General features: G+C 40.2%; 1 protein-coding gene across 49 annotated transcripts in view; it reads right to left on the bottom strand.

Moving 5' to 3' along the window:
• Window positions 1-1,336: 1,336 nt before the first annotated feature.
• The window catches only part of CAMTA1 (calmodulin binding transcription activator 1), an 845,853-nt gene continuing 829,636 nt past the window's right edge, over window positions 1,337-17,553 (bottom strand). For 20 of the 49 annotated variants that reach the window (XR_011996026.1, XR_011996033.1, XR_011996029.1 and 17 more), the window contains 5 exons: window positions 17,250-17,443; window positions 16,430-16,504; window positions 13,771-13,801; window positions 9,736-9,914; window positions 1,337-4,634 (listed from right to left, as the gene is read on the bottom strand). Coding sequence is in view for 35 of the 49 variants with exons in the window: in XM_072731150.1 (XP_072587251.1) it covers window positions 4,580-4,634; window positions 9,736-9,914; window positions 13,771-13,801; window positions 16,430-16,504; window positions 17,250-17,443 (534 nt within the window). In the remaining 14 variants the exon portion in view is untranslated. The remainder of the gene's footprint in view (window positions 4,635-9,735; window positions 9,915-13,770; window positions 13,802-16,429; window positions 16,505-17,249; window positions 17,444-17,553) is intronic. The other 29 variants (XR_011996024.1, XR_011996031.1, XR_011996021.1 and 26 more) reach the window with 2 other exon arrangements.

The raw sequence follows: 17,553 nt of genomic DNA, 5'->3' as shown, positions 1-17,553 counted from the left end.
ACAGTCCTGGGGACAGACTACTGCTTGCTGCCGGCCGTCCCGCCCGAACCGAGTGGTCCTGGGGACGCCGCGCTCCCCCCGCCCCCGGGAAACTTGTCGAGATAGGAAGGCCCTTTGGGTATTTATCGCGGGCGTTATGGGGTTAGACACCCTCGCCTCGTGTGCTCGGTTGTCGTGCACACTGTATGAGGATCTGGGGACGGGAGCCTGCACGGGAGGAGCTGTGTTTACGCTTTTTTTTTTTTTTTTAAGATTTTATTTATTCATGAGAGACACAGGCAGAGGGAGAAGCAGGCTCCAGCAGGGAGCCCGACGTGGGACTCGATCCAGGGACTCCAGGATCACGCCCTGGGCCCCCCAGGGCTTCCCTACTCTCTACCTTTCTGTATTCCCGGGCCCCGCGCAGAGCAGGTCCTCAGCTTCTGGTGGGGGCCGTAGGCGGGGGCCCAAACCCGAATGCAGCGAGGTTCTTTGCAACGTACTGAAAGTTGTTCCTGGAAGTATTCCTAACGTAGAGGGCGCCTACCTTAAACTCCCAGAATACTGCCAGGTCAACCGGCAGATGAGATGAGAAATGAAAAAAAAAAAAAAAGACAAACAAAAACAAAAACCAAAAACTTAAATACTGAACTGTCTTTTCCGACTGTCAATGTAATAATTTGAAAAGGGGAATGTCGGTGTGTATTAGAATAAATAAGAGTGTCACCGAGGAGGTGGGATTTGAGTTGGGTAAGTAGATAAGAAGAGAACTTTCCAGGCAAGGGATGAACAAACATGAACAAAGGCAACAGTGGAAATGGGCATGGTTTGCAACCGCCCAACCAGAAGGGGCAGGCTGGGGCACAGGTGAAAATAAGAGTAAGGAGTGAGGATAGACAAGAAAGGAAACTCATTTAAATGCAACGGGCTCTGGAAGCCACAGGGCAGGGAGCTGGGGGAGACCCTACAGGGGATTTGGCAGTAGCACTCCCACCCGCTACCAGGGAGAAAGGGTGATGCTCTGCAGTGGAAGGAAAGCAGATAATGACAGAATTCTCAGAAAAAAAGATGGATCTTAATAGAGAACAGCAGGGGTTTTTAGCGGCAGTGGTGAATTCAGATTGGTGTCTTTACGTTGAGAGGTGCCTGAGAAGACAGTTAAAAAGCAAGTGTTCTAGGGGACAGTGGCTTCCTAAGAAGTTTTTCTTTCAGGGACATGTCTGAAACTCTGTAACAGTCAATGCCAAGACATTGTCTCTGGATGTAAGGAAATACGTGAAATCATCTCCTAAGGGTTTGAAATCTGGTCACCCTGGATTTCAGTGTCAGGTCAAGTTAAAGCAAAGCACACACAAAGTATGGGGAAATTTTCTTCATTTTTAATTTACAGCAGAAAGAATATAAAGCATTCAGAAAACATTTTCCATATTTTAAGGGCAATTCAAAACATTTTGCATGGTTTCCAGCAGCTGAGTTCTTCAACAGATCCATTGATTCAATGATGCTTTACATGCACAATTACAAAAATAAAACTTACAAAAAAGAAGACATCTAGACTAGTTTTACATGCAAGTCTCAGGGACCCCCCATTGGGCGCCAACTACTGTGTGGAACTGCCATAAGCGACCGTGCAGCCAGAGAGGGGTTCGAGTTATTGTCTTTATTTCGTTCACACAGTACAGCTGATTTCAAATGGGTAACAAGAATAGCAATTAAATCTTCAGGAGACAGAATAAGATTAGCTATTAATTTTATAATGAAATCCTACTCCTGGCACTTGGGAATTCAGATTATCCAAGAAAGCTGCGCTTACCTATCATCTTATATTCAAAATTAAGATTCACAACCAAGAAAAAGCGGTCAGAAATGCTTCATTTCAGTGGAAGTGCATTTGTACCTCACCTAGGATTCACAGTTGTACTGGTAGGCTACACCGGTAGGTTTCGAACCTACTTTCTATCCCCTCCATTAAGAACCCTCCTAATTCTACATGAGTCTTTATCTTCCAGAAGTTTCTAACTTACTCAGCTAATAATGTAGCATGGGAGACATTAAAAAAAATAAATGAAGAAATAAATGTGAGGGTTAAAGCAAATCCACTGAGGTCATTACTCTTGTCAAAAGATCAGTTATTTGTACCATAATAAATGGAATAAACATGTCTAAATTCGGTACTAATGTGGGATATTCTGAAAGAGCTGGCTTTCACCTTCCTATTCCCATTTACGAATACAGTTGGGTGTTTGTAAATTACTCAATGTCCTCCTATAGGTCAAATTGTGTAAAATAATAGGTATTTGAGGGGAGTGCAACAGCTGCAACATAACCCACACATTTAAAAACAAAATCGAGCCAGGTCAGTTTACAAATGTACAGGTGGCTACTAGTTGTGGGGCTGTCACTGTTGTCAAAGCTGATCACAAGCGGTAAGACATATACTGTACAGTAATCCAAGGTTGGCAGTGAAAGGAAGTAATTAAAAAACAAGTACAATTATAGAAAAGGCACCAAAAGCACTGACCCCAGTTTTTACCACAATCTTTTTGTATCTACCTTCCTTCTAAAGACACCAGTTTAAAAGCTTATTTGTGAATATTTTTAGGCTTCACAACAAGCCTTGAGTTTTAACTTACAGTTGGCAGCCAGAACCAAGAAAAAAAACTCTTATCTCAGCTTTACACCAACTGATCCTGAAACTTAACCTGGGAATTTTAAACTGGCATCAGCAAATGCGAGCTTTATTCTCTCAATTTAACGTTAGTAGTTTAATTTTTAAAAGCATCAGATTTCTTTGGCTCCTCATTATATGGAAAGAGTAATAGACCATGACAACCCTACGAGACCAGTTTGCATCTTTTAAATTTTTAGTTATTTTTTGTGCATTTTTTGTTACATTTTCTGATTTCCAGCAGGAGATATGAAAACGTCAGACGTTTTCCTACTTTTCACACTATTTCTTTTGTCAGATTTTGATCGTTCTAAGTGTTCTTTTGTTGGAGTGAGTGGATGGTGTTAAGCTATATACGGATTCATCTTATGATTATCTGTTTAGCAAAAGTAACTTAATTTTTTAAGCAATATTAGCATTCACATTACTTGGCACCATTGGCAAAAAAATTTTAAATTAAAGAAAATAAACTCCTGGTAGCCAAAATTAAATGTAAACATATCCTTTTTTTAAGTAATGTTACTCTGCCTTTTATCCTAAGTCTAAATACAGTAGCTCTTTTTTTTGTTTTTTGTTTTTTTGCAGTTTAGTCATGCTTTAGCAAAATGTTCTTCTAAAGAACATTTAAAATAAAGTACTCTTATAGTGAAATAAAGTTTTTTTGTTTCATTTTACAGACCATAGCCACTAATGCTTTGCTTTTGTTCATTTCTTTTTTCTTGATTTCATGCACATATCTCTTTGTTTTAATATATACAATATATACAAACAATACATCCACATTTTTCTCGCTCGTTCAGACAAAACTATACAAATAATTTTATCTTGCCATGTTATTGACCTTTGTGAATAAAATATTTAGCAATTAATATAATCCCTTTCAAATATTTTCTCACTTTCCGTTTCTACCTTCTATATATACACAGAAACTGCTCTGTTTGGATGAGATTATAGCCAAAAATATGGAATTTACTGGCCAGAACGCAGCACCACACTGATCTTTTAGGTGGCAAATGTCCAGGCAAGGTTTATGATTCCTTAGAATGACTACAGTTTCCAAGGTTACTAAAAAAAGCTCCATGCTGTACCAATTCTCTAAGTAAATCTCATTGCACATGAAAGTAAGGCCCAAAAATTAAAGTGCTGAGCATGACAAAAGGGACAAGATGATCGCTATATTCGCAGGTTCTTGGGAGGTGGTGGGGACAAGAAAATAAATTTAAGGTCCGTAAGCTGTTTCTCATTAGTTCCCATGCATTACCCGTTTACCACGCACCCGCCCCTCTGCAAATTTCCACAAGACATTAAAAACCTGCAGATTTTAAAAGTTGCATTAAGTGTGCTGTAGAGATTAAAACAAACACAAATTAAAATAAAATAAGATCAGTGAAGGAAATGAGAACACACGGACCCAATAAAGATTTGTATGATCTACGCCCTCCACTGAGAATCAATCCCAAAGATTCAGCTTCTTGGAAGTAACTGACAGGTGCAGGAGCAGCATTCTTTTTTTTTGTTGTTGTTGTTGCTAGTGCATCCCCACCTTTGCTTGTCTATATTTTTGGTATAAATATTTGTACAGTTCCACACGATGTTTGAATACAGCCCTATATGAGAAGGAAACCGGCTTCTTCCTAAGAAGAGGAAGCCTCTTTCAATGCCTCGTGGTGTCTTGTTTTCCCATGATCCAACAGAAGATTGAGTTCCAAGATGTCTTGCTGATCAAATTAAAAGTTGTCCATGAAAGTGCAAATGCAAATGACCAACACATTCCTGTTAAAATCCTGCAGCTGATCTCCCCAAAACTGCAGAGGGATTGTGTGTGTGCGTGTGTGCGTGCGTGTGTGTGCATGTGTGTGTGTGTGTGTGTGTCGTTGCATGTCTCTGCTAAAAACAGAAATGAAAACAGTCTGCAAAGCAATGTCACATTGCTTAGGGATGCTGCTGTATGTCTTCAAGTTCCTTGGCCTTTCTCAACTCTTTCACTCTGGAAGAGAAACAGAACAGAACACCAGGTGATAGCTATGTAGTGAAACCGTGGCCAGATGCGGCAAGGGCATTACCATTCCCTCTGAAGTGAAAAACCAAGACAAATAAATACCCTTTGGAAGATTGATGGCAAAAGAAACTCCTGCTAAATTGCTCAGGGAAATATCCTGAGAGGAAAACATGACCCTTCCTGAAACTCTGCTCTGTACTGAGTGCTCTAAACACAAAGCAAAACCGAAGTCTACTACATTTAAGGCACGTGTGACAGTAACGTGATCATCTTAGAGTTAACTTCACCTAACTTTCCTCTTAGCCTGTTGGGACCACCATTAATGCCCGGCAATCCCACAGGAGGCAAGTTAGGGAAAACTGCACACAGACTTACTTCACTTATGACACACCCAGTGATTGATCTGCTTTGTTCACAGACTCAAGACTGCAGGTATCTCGAAGCTGATCAAACGCCTGCACAGCTCTACTACTGTGCTCACGTCTTGTGGGGGTCTGATTTTCATTATTCCTTACCTTCCTCCCATTCCACTTTGTAACTTTACAAGATGTTCAGGCCACTTCCCCCAGTGCTCCCAGACGGACAGCAACAGGGTGCATACCAATAGGGTACTTTTCTCTATTTATCAAACATATTGTAGTTAACAGATTTAAATGAAATTGTTATCAACAGAGTCAGCAAATTATGTGTTAATTATCACTTCCAGTCTATACTTTCCAATACAAAAATTTGCCTTGGGTTTTGAATTATGGCTATCTGATGAAGATGGGTTGCCAGGGAAGAGGTTGTGAGCTAGAAGCCTATTTCCTTTTATTGACAAATAGTTAAAATTTTGCCTTCATTAGCAAAATGATCAAATGCAAGTGTGACTTCAGGATCTAAGTCCCGAAGGCTGTATGTGTGGTACATGGCATAGGCGGTGTGCAGCTCAGGGTACCATATAATAACATTTGTTTCCCAAAATGCGTGTGGGAGTACGAGTTTAGCCAAACAGAAGGGCAGTTTCTCAGGACCCGTACACTCTACACCTCAACAGCACAGAAAAAAAGTCTGATCTGTTTTTCTCATGTGGGCCTATACAGAGGTCAGTAATTCCCAAATAGAGTTTTCTGATTTCTAAGGATAAGGTTTCTGCTGTTATCTTAAGTGATACCAGTCAATTTAAATTCTATTTTAAAGTAAATGCTAGTTTACTTTCTAAATAGATTCTCGTTAAAACCCAGGGGGAAGAAAACATTTTGAAAAGCATCAGGAAGTTATCGTTCTATTACATAGGCTGGGATTCAATGGCCTGGCACATATGCTATTAAGACAATTTAAGAAAACAATATATTTACCACCTCTCCAAGCAGAATCATTTCTGAGTATTCTACAAAGTTGAAACAATCTCTTCAAAGAGAAGTTGCTCTCTTTCAGAAAAAAAGCTTTATTATTTTATCATCATTAATACTGAAAAGAATGATCATGTTTGAAGACTTGCTTATTTGCCTGATTTATTTACTAAATACACCAGGTCCAGCTTGATCAACAGTGTGTCTTCAAAACTGTTAAATCCTCCTTTCTTAAGACAGGTGCACTCAGAACACATTGCTCTGTTCATAACTGGATCCAGGTATTAAGGTATTATTTAATTTTAAATTTTATAATTAAATGTACCATGGATTATTAAGTTTTAGGGTAATTTGGATCATATTACAGTACAGAATTGTGCATCGTTATAGGTCCCTAATTTTGGACATGCATACTTGATAAATAAATGGCTTTTTAAAAATTGAAACATGCTATATTGTGTGTTCAATTTTTAAACATGCAATATCTATACTAACAGCCCTTTGGCTGGAAAAATGCAAGGCATGCACTGATGCCACCTTTACTTCTGGGCATGCAAAATATCTGTACTTGTGCAGACCTAGGGGCTGAATCACCGCAAAATGTGCATGCTACTTCAAATTCGACATTTTATCTCTGCACTAGTACAGAACTCATTCACAAATATGCAACAGTGACTCCATCACTGATGAGATTTCTAGAATTTGAAGAATTCTCAACTCAAAATCTGACAGTGTAAACACAGATATCCATCCACAGTTTTTCTAGAGTGAAGAGGAATGCTTTAAAAATATTAAGTTCATCATTGAGATGAAAGAAAAAGGAGAGTAAATTATAAACCAGAAATGTTTTACACAGTCTCATACCAAAGAAGCTGTAATCAGCTGGTCATAGTGGATAAACCATAAACAGTTTTTCTTTTAGTTAAAATGGTCACATTTGTTTTTGCAGGTTTTTTTGTTTGTTTTTAACAATTTCTTTTGAAACTAATTAAAAAGTCAACTAAGTTTTCATGAGATTTCAAAGTCACCATGTAAATAAATACTCTGCTATGAACTAGTGGAAGCCTTGCAAGACTCCAGGTTAAGGAGAGATGCATGTCCATGCACAGAGAGGACTGTGATTGTCTATGTTGGAAAAAGGAGATGCCCTGATCTCAGAATCGTTTTCTAGGCTTTCATCACTCCGGATCTATGGTGGAGAACTTAGTTTTTACAGTATGTTAGGATGATAAACAATACCCGAGTGGCTTTGATGGCATAGGCTTTTTTTTTTTTTTTTTTTAAACAGAAAGATGTTCAAGGAGAAATTAGGGAAGAGGAAGAGAAGGCTTCTGTTCCAACAGCTGTACAGGCTACTTAGTATTCATTACCTTGTTCAGTCCTCCCAACAGATCCCCATTCTCTCCAATTTGTAAATGCAGAACCTGAGATTTATAGCAGTGAAGCAACCTGCCCCAAATAATACAGTTAACAAGTGGCAGAGTGGGAATTTAAATGAGCCCAGGCCTGACTTTACCTCTCCACCCTGCTGCCTCAAATATACCTCAGGATAACAAAACAATGGGGGGAAAAACCCGTTACTGTATTGGTTTTTCCAAAGGTATTTGGAAAATCTCCATGGCATGAGAGAAGTCCATTGTTGAAAACTGGTAACAATTAACATCTATGTTCCTAACAACTACATTTCCTCAACTCTGAGATGCTGCCTCTTAGGAGACCTCATGTTGATTTACTATGGTGTTTGGGAGAACAAAAATTCCTCCACATAAAATGTACTTATCAATTTATAAAACGAATCTAAGACCTGAAGATAGTGGGAATAAGAATCAAGGAAATGGAAGATTTTTATCCTCTTCCAATTTCCAATTGGCTGACTACATGGATGTCAATTTAACTCTCAAAGTTTAGATGAAATTGAGAGACTTGGGATCCCTGGGTGGCGCAGCGGTTTGGCGCCTGCCTTTGGCCCAGGGCGCGATCCTGGAGACCCGAGATCGAATCCCACATCAGGCTCCCAGTGCATGGAGCCTGCTTCTCCCTCCGCCTGTGTCTCTGCCTCTCTCTCTCTCTGTGACTATCATAAATAAATAAAAATTAAAAAAAAAAAAAAAGAGAGAGACTTTTACAATCTGCCCTACTGAAGTCATAAATGGAGTTCTAAGTTCCTTGAGGGCAGATTATTAGGAAAGGCTAGAGGTACCTAATTTTTTATTTTGTTTTAAGTCAAATGTCAACTGGACAAAAAGTAATGTTTGAATGTTATATTGCCTCTAAAGAAATACAAAATGATGAACTATATCACCAAAGCAATTTGGAATATTTGCTACTAGAATTTGTATTAGCAAATCCTAAAAAACAGATGTTTCAAATAGTTACAGAAGTTTGTTATTCCCTTGTCTCAGCCCGGACATGAATAACCACTAAAAGGCACATGTTAACTAAACATACATCTCTCATGAGAAGTATCACAAAAGCTTAGCTGTTATTACCTATAGGTTTTTCTCCTTGTTTATTTGTATTTCCAATATGTGCTACAAGGAGTATGCTTCTTTTGTAAAAACTATTCCTGCTTGTCATTCTCCAGAAAAAAAAAGAGTTTGTTTTTCTATCCATCTGTTACTACTACTATGTCTCACAAATGATGCATTCACATAACACACAAAACTAACTGAAAAATTCGGTGGAGAGAAAACAATCAATTTTATAGTCCAAAACCAACATCAACTCACTGGTGTTGTAGATATTACCTGCACTGTAGGCCTATTTTTTCAGTATACAAATTTGGTAAATATAGGCCAGCATTTTTGAAGTTGGACTTACACTTGAAAATTTGTCATTGTATTTCTAGAGCTTAGAAGATCTGTCACTGTATTTCTAGAGCTTAGAATACAGATGTTCCATAACTTTTGTTGTGTGGTATGTGCTATCCACATGCAGCTAATGGTTGCTGAGGTTTCAGTACTCTAAAGGAGTTATACCTGTGAGATTCATTTGGGGCCAAGAAAAAAACCTTACCTAAGAATACCCTAGCCATCGAAAAACAAACCCCATTGTTATTACGCTTGTGTCTGACTTTCACCACACAGAAGACGGGCAAAGCAGTCTTCCATGGGACTGTACAGATAATTAATCTGAGACAGAAACTAAAGCTTCTGCAGCTACAAGGCTCTCACTACTGTAAAGAGAGCTGCAAGGAGCACATCTCTGAGCCTCATGGGTAATCAGGGTGGCAAGACTTTGACCTGTGACCATTCAACTATTAAAATTGAAAACAACCCCAAGATTTGCCCAGGCATTCTAGGCTGAATAATTGCCACTTTGGGATACTACTGCAGTCTCAACAATAACAACAAAACCCAAAAAACTAAACAAAACAAAAAAACCAACCCCCCAAAAATAAAAAAACCAAAACCAAACCAAACCAAAACAAAACAAAAAAAAAACGAATGTTGCATTCTAATGTACTGAAGTGATGTAGTAAGCAACAGCACTGAAAGCCAGCAAAAGCCCACAGGGTTTATTTCCGTCAGACGTCCAATGATAATTCATGAATAAATGAAGTAGGCCTGCTTCTGAAACTTGTAGCAAACAATGGCTCCATGGGTAAAGCATAAGGCAAAGCTGCTTCATTACATCTACTCAGTAATGCTCAGCCAGAGAAATGTTTCATGAGTCAGTGGATTTCAGCAGGTATATTCTTGCAATGCTGGACGTCAAAAATATACAGGGCAGCCAGATGTGGCTTTCTGATTAGTTACCTGTTGCTCTGAGAGCTGCAATAGCTCGTGGGGAATTTAGGAAAACAGAGGTCTTGCCATTTTCCAGAAATCTCATTTGGATTGCAAAACAAAAAAGACAGAGAGGCCCAATAAGAATGACACAGAGCATGTTGTCTGCAATTTAACACACACCACTGTGTTCCAAAAATATTCATTTCCTAAAAGAGGCAAGTAAGACAAAATTACTCTGGATATTTGAATTACATCCATGATGACACATCCCACACATTCATTTCCTACTCCTCACCAAATACATTGGACCACTTGGGAACTACACCTCATGTCAAATTTAACAAAGGAAGCGTGAGGTCATGGTCGTTGACCTTGAGCACTACTTCTCTCCATTATACAGCAGACTTCCGGGCACTCGTGAGAGAACTATCCCTTGGATTAAAGTATATACAACAAAGCAAAAAGTGTAAGTGTAACCTGCAGAACTTGATAATGACCCACTGAAGAGATTTCACAGGACTGCTCTCAAGAGTCAGTGCTGAAATCACTACTTACCCAGATAACTGGAACCATCTGGCAAAGTTAAGTGTTTGGAAACCCAGTTGTTAACTATAGAGAAAATCGGTTGCTTAAATATTTGTGACTGGAAAGTGTTACCTCTTCTTCCTTGAATTAGGGTTCTTTTATGCCAGTAGGATAGCTTTGCTACCTTTACGGAACGTGGGTACTGGGTCCGGAACTTACAAAAACAGGTTACTGGAAAACAGAATTCTCACTGTGTATGATAGTGACTGTTCTAAATGCCCTCTCACAGAAATATTACCCCAGGGAAAAAAATGAATTTGTCTAGGAATTGCTTTTCAGAGAGTGGTCTCTCTCATCTATGAGAATACTTCCTCATACCCACAAAAAAAAAAAAAAAAGTATCTTGAAGAGATGAGCAGAAAACCATTTTTTACTAGAAAAAGCATCACTGCCCTGCTGAGTCTCAGTACTTGGAAGATGAGTCTGTCACATAAATCAGGTATTTATTTTTTGACATATGAGATATCTTGGTTTTCCACTAGGACATTAATACCCTGTTCAATAAACTCCAAACCCAGCTGGAAAGTAGTGTTTGCAGCAATGTGCACCTCAAAGACTTCTTCAATCTTAGAAATCCTCCACTTTTTTGAAAGTAGCATAACACCTAAATTAACTGAAATAATAATTAAGACTGTTGATTTAAATATCTCTCTGTGCATAACAGAAGTTTTCTCTTAAGTGGACAGTTATTGTGTCCAAGACAAAACAAATATCTCCAAGAGTTATCGAGAATTTGGAAACTCCATTTTAAGTGGGTAAAGTAAGGGCTTAGCCCAGATGAAAGGCTGTGTGAAAATAAGCTGATGTGGTGAAGGGTATTTGGGGCTTTTTCTTAGCCTTCCCCAAGTGAAGACTAAAAATTGGAAGATATGATGGCATTTTCAGATTGCTATTTTCCTGGAATCACCCTATTGTGCCTTAATTCTGATGACTGACATCACCTGCTTTTCTAGATAGCCTTCTGCTCCACCCATCTGGGAGGTGGGGTTCAACAGTGGCTGACAAACGCTGTGCCGCAAAATTTAATTCCTTCAGTTTTTGAGTATTTTTTAATGTATCAACCTTACACGTCTTAAATATGGTGTACTTCATACATTAATAAAACCAGCATATTAACTCCTTTGACATAAGTTCCAGGAAAAAGAACTCTCCTCAGAGAACGCTCTGCCTCCCTAGAGTCATTTCAACTTGGGGACTGTTGGAGGAAGTGCCACTGTGAACTCTCTGAGGGAAGAGGGGAAGCAAGAGCTTCCTGGTAATTAGGGTCACAGATAATGCACAATACAGGGAGAGAAAGAGAACCACTCTAGAATGAACCTGAACTATTCAGCTCCTATCTCTCGAACTCCCTGAAGACTGCCCGCACAGGGGTGCCAGGGAATTCCAACTTTCCATGCCTGAATACGAGTTTGAGGAGCTTGAGATACAATGCGGCAGGTGCTAAAGAAGTTAAGGTAGGGACTCTAGTGTTGAAGATCACCTTTGGAAAATGTACTCTGTGACTCTAGTGTTGAAGATCACCTTTGGAAAATGTACTCTGAAAACGATAATTGACATTTCAGAAGCTAACAAGTTTCAAAAGTGCATAAGCAACCACTTTTACTAAATGTTGGTTCCTTGCAACAATTGTATTAATTGCACATCACATGCAAGATATTACAACTTTTAGGTAAATTGAACCCTAGGGCATGCATCTGTTCTTTGGGAGGGGTTTGTTTTTTCACGTGAAAAGAAATATTATCTATGTATGCAGACAGTGAGAAGGAACGGAAAGAGAAAAAAATGGAGATTTTTGTCCACTTTTTCTTTTATGTTTCAAACACAGACATCTCTGAGCCAGTTCTACCACATGGGACAATTGTAAAAAAAAATGCCTAGTTTTCAAAAGGATTAACTAGTTAAATTTACAGACTGATGTATCGACTTTATTTATTTATTTTTTTAATGTTTTCTTTCAGTGACTAGCCATGGTTTTAACCAGGTGAGACTTTGAGTCTTTAACAGGGATAGGGTCTTGTGTTAGGAAGAATTTATAAAAACTCAATTCTCCTATCATCATCAGTCAGCAAACTATAGTCCATGAGCCAAATCCAGCCCAACGAATATCTGTGTAAATAAAGTTTTACTGAACACTAGCCATAACCATTCATGTACATATTATCTACGGGTGCTTCCATGCTCCAATGGCAGAGCTGAATAGCTGTGCCAGTGACTGTACAGCCCACAGAGCCTAAGATATTTACTATTTTACTAAAGTCTCTTAAGAAAAAGTTAGCTGATCTTTGACTTGAAATATAATGAGTAAAATACCAGCATCAACATAAATGTACTTGGATGAAAACTATTAGCTCCAGAAACACTTGAAGTTTTAGATTTTTTTGAATTATAATGTCTTCTCAGAAATCTTACAAATGACTCAAATATTCCTGTAGTGTTACAAAGGGAGGGCGCTGAATGTAGCTGAGTTGGTAGTTAACTCCCATGTTATTTTTTTAAGTATATCTTCTCTTAAGTCTATTGGACAAAAGTTGTCAAATTAATCTATATTCAAATCTGATTTTGGTGAATTATATTCCTGGCTTTAAAAAAAATTTCCGGACACTACTGTAACTTTACTGTAGTAAAGTTCTTTACTGTAACTGCAGGCATGTGATAGTCACATCTGGCAGAGACTTCTGCCCCTTGGGTATACCTACAAATCAGTGTCATGTTCTAAAATCGCTAGGACATTGACAGTGTCTACTGGATACTTCTCCATTAACATTTCTTTAAAATATAAATTCTACTGGAACATCCAATCTTCACTGCAATACAGAATATACAGATTCAAGACATTTTACACCATGTTATCTTTATTCAGCATTGCCATTAAATTCTGGAGGCCAGTCAGGTTTGCTTGCTCTGTTATAATGAATGTTCTGCATTGCTTCTGAAAGGGCAGCTTCATGTGCTGACTTACCTCATGGCACCAGGGAAAGGGAGATTTAGAAAATGAAATTAGAGGAACAAGGTAACGGGGACATAGTAACTCTAAATAAGAAATTTATTCATTAAAAAAAAAAAAGGCAGTATCACCTGCTGAGTTTTCTTGCTTTAGAAATTTGGACCTGGCAGTAGTTGAAAGAATTTCATTGTGGCCAATCATCTGAATCAGAAAGAACCACCTGCTAGATGTTTTCTGAGGTGTAGCCTTGTTTTGACTCCACCAACTTCTAAGCATGCCCTGCGGTGGTTTCAGAAGGGCCTCCCTTTCTCTTACTCATGCATCTGTACATCTGCTGTATGTGACTATTTTCATGTTGTATAAGGTAGCAGTGTTAGTAATTAGGGTTAGTTTTCATTTTATCTTATTTCATTCAAAATGGATGTGAAACTTACTGGCATACCTAGGCTGCAGCCCCATGCAAGCAAGCAAAAAGCAAAATATTGAAAATGGAAGATAAAGGTAAACACTGGCTAGCAGGCAGCTAAACTCACCCTTTTGTACAGCCTATGGTCCACCAGGGGGCTTTAGACAGTAAAACAACACCAAAGAGCTATTAGCACGTGAGGGTCACAACAGAAACCTTATACATAGCTTTATTTCAATAACAAAACAAAAAAAAAAGAGTATAAAGTGGTTCCTTTTTTGGAAAGGAAGAAAAGGAGTGGTGATGGGGTATGTGAAATGAGCAGGTACAAAATTCACCAATTTATTGTGAAGTCTGAAAATGTGGGGGGTCATATGACTTTGCAAACTCCTTCAGAAATGGGACACTTCTTATTGATTCCTGAAGCCGTTACCTACCTATGAGAGGGTGTCATGTGAGGTTTTCTATTTTAATGCTTCTCGGGGACAGGACAATGACAGTTTCTCTTAAAATAATATGCAGTACCCCAGAATGGAAACAGGGCTACATTCATCCTAGGGAAAATAGGAACTCAGACTTTTGGTTCTGTGGATCTTCAGGATACAGGGATGGGGAGAGAATACTGGTCTGACACAGTCAGTATACAAAGGTCATTAAAATTTGTCTATACAGTTTTCCCGACATCTGAACTATTCCAGATCAAGTGAGGAAAAGAGGCAGTAGGGGTCTTTACTTCATCCCAAACAATGAATAGGAAGTCAGAGTCCATAATCTGATGTTCTCATAACAAACCTTCTTGCCACCCTTAAGGGGTTACTATGAGTTAAAATACGAACCTGAGAAAGGCAAAATCTTCACAAGCCTCTTTTCTACTAGTTTACAAAAAGAGGGCTTTGAAAACAAGAGTGAAGGGATTCCTTTGTTCAGTCTACTCTGGGGGCCAGCAGCCCTTTATGCACGTCTGTTTTGTTTAAATAGCTTATCCTCTCAATTCACCCAGTGTAGACACAGGGTGTTTTGGATGAGAAAGAAAAGAAGTGTGGGACTTTAGGTAAATTTGCTCATAACAACTGAGGTTGCACTACCTATATGTGTTTCCGAAGCTCGAGGAGAAGATAGGAAAAACAAGGAAAATATAATTTGTGAATGTTTGGGTTTGCTCAAAGTGGCCTAAGGCAGAGCAATGTAAAGCTGATTTTCTTGAAAATACAATCTGTTGGGAAAGTGTTAACCACAGTCTCAGCAGGGCTGGATGGAATCAATCTCCTTGTATTTTTCCATCTTTCAGGTAGGAGAGGAAAAAGGAAGAAGGGAATGAGAGCACATGTGAGAACCTCCAGAGAAGGGCCTAGGGAAATCTCAGATGTTCCACCAAATGAGGAAAACCAAACACTCTAGTTGTTTGCAAGTATTCTCACGCTGGCACATGTATGAGTGAGGGGGAGAGGAGAGATGGGCCCCATGAAGGCATGTAGAACTAATGTGATCATGTCACAGGTGCCTCATAGTCTCATATGCACTCCCTAAGAAGACTTCCTCATTCAGTGTTGATACTGAAATCTCATTGGCTAGCTAACCATGGAGAAAAAGACCCCAATCGCTGCGTCTGTAGAGAGCAAATGTGCTGTGGAGGCCTAGTAGGTGTACATTAGCTTCTTTCAAATAGCATTCTAGTTAGAGAATATCAAACATATCCTAGAGAATGTTCTCTTTGAAGTTTTTATTACTGTAAATGGGTGGCTCTGTGCACATTTCCTTTTATCATCATAGATAAGAATCCTTTTGTTAACAGAAATAAAAGTACAAATGGCCAGTGGACCCCTATTAAGGTCTCAAAGTCAAAATAGTTTCAAAGTCAGCAAGCAGGCAGGTTTAGGAGTACGAAAAACTGAAGAGGGAACCTATGTGGAATTGAACTGAATGTGGACACTTGGGCTTCTGGCACAATGAAATAGGAAGAGGAAATAAGATGTCAAAGAGCTTGCTTCAGAGTTCAGTTCTATAAACTGCGTGGCTCCTGATGCACAGGGAAGCAACAAAACCACACAGGGTCACCTACACACAGCTCAGAGGGCCACGAGGACAGAGGGCTAACCTAACCAAGGAAATAGAACAACCTCACCAGCTCCCCCAGAGCTAAGGAAGGATCCTGCTGTTGACAAAGGAAGGTCAAATTTGAGGAAACAAAGAGAATCCCCTCTAGCTGGCTTCGTGGACAGCTGCCCTGCCTCCAGGGAAGGCTCAGGTCACCAGAGCCTGTTTGCTCCTAACTGAAAACGCACCTCTCAACTCAGATGGAGTCTCCTTCCTGCACATCCCCAGCAGAGGGCACCCGCTAATCAGGTCCTATGTCGGAAAGCTCAGATGGAGTTAGTGGTCTGCTACCCTTTCCTTGAGAATAGAAACTCACTTATTCTGTTTGGACACGCACTAGCACAGGGAGGGCTTGGAAAAGAGCATGCTGCAATGTGGCATAGAAATAAGAGGTTCAAGAGAAAAGGGAATGAAGAGCTCGTTCTGCTAAGCTGTCCTCATACCCAAACTAAGACAGAAAAATCAATCTCCACTGCTCGACATTTACCACAGAGGCTGAGACAGTCACCTGGGTTCCTGAAGCAGCAACTTGCTCCCTAGTTAGAGTTCTGCTCTCCTACTGCAATGCGGGATGTTTACTCTGATGAATGTCAGGGGGTTCGCTCTGCGGAGGCGGTCATGCGTGGTTAGGAGGGTTAGGGCTGCTTTACTGCTCTCGATGAGCAAACTGTCTAGATGAGGAGTAGGGTTACCTGTGGCGGCAGCGGCGGAGGAACCTCATTATTTTTCGAGCAGCTTGGTCCTGCTTTTTGGTTAGCAAACTGCTCCTGAAAAAGCCAGAACATCACTGTCACGAGAAGGGTATTGTAACGCTTAATGCACACACATTGAAAGCAGGTGGGCAGTGACAGAGGACTTTTAATGAAACAGTTCAGCCAGTGAACCCAACCGCATGGGCAGGCATGGCAGCGCCAGCAGGGAAGGAAAGAGGGGGTGGCGGCACCTTCCCCTGGCAGTGAGGGACACGGGGCCCAGGTCCAACATTTGATGACGCTCAAGTATGCTTTCACAACCCTTCCTGTGCTCGTTTTTGTGGAAAAAGGCGTTCTGGCCTTAGACAGGCTGAGTGTCGAAGCTGACTCACCCGAGTTTGATATCTTCCTGATCTTCTATCCATGTCTCTTTGCTCAGAACCCCCTTCACACTCTCTAAATTGGACTGGCTGGCCTCTAGCTATTCTTCCGAGGTCTCACATGCAGGGACCCTACAATTCACAGTGCCCTAATGGAGCACCCTCTCTGAGCAGAACTGTGGTCTGGACGGATTCTTGCCCCAGCTGAAGGCAGGTGGGGACCAAAATAACCAGGTGGACTTGGAGAGGACAAGAGGTAAACAGACAAAGGTGGGCTGGCAGCATGGGTATCACCAACACTGTCACGACATCTAGAGCAATCTGTAAAGAAGGTCCCTGTGACATGCACGTCTCCCCTGACGTCGGGGCAGAGCTGTTCTTTCCCTGAAGCCAGGGCTCTCTCCTCTCCACAGCTTTGTCCCCGTGAAAGCTCAACCCACCTGAGTTTCTGTTGTACAATTACGGCTGTTCGGCGAGCCTGCCGTCTCTTGCCACACTTCTTATAACTCCGGTAATACTTCTGGATCAGCACAGCAGCACGCCGGCTCTGCTGAAATTTTTTTTGTTCGTAGTAACTTCGGAATTTACTCTGGATTAGGATGGCAGCCTGTGTCATCTTTTTATAAAGTGCATACTGCAGGGAAACAAGAATAAGCAGTACAGTAACAACAGGAGCTGTACAAATCCATGTGTCCTCTGGGCGTGCTGGGGAAGGGAAGGAGAGAAACAACTTTTCTCCTTTAG

This window comes from Vulpes vulpes, chromosome 12, assembly GCF_048418805.1.
Source record: "Vulpes vulpes isolate BD-2025 chromosome 12, VulVul3, whole genome shotgun sequence".
Taxonomy (NCBI): domain Eukaryota; kingdom Metazoa; phylum Chordata; class Mammalia; order Carnivora; family Canidae; genus Vulpes; species Vulpes vulpes.
Note: the sequence above shows the minus strand (reverse complement) of the source record. Positions and strands in the feature narration are given on the sequence as shown.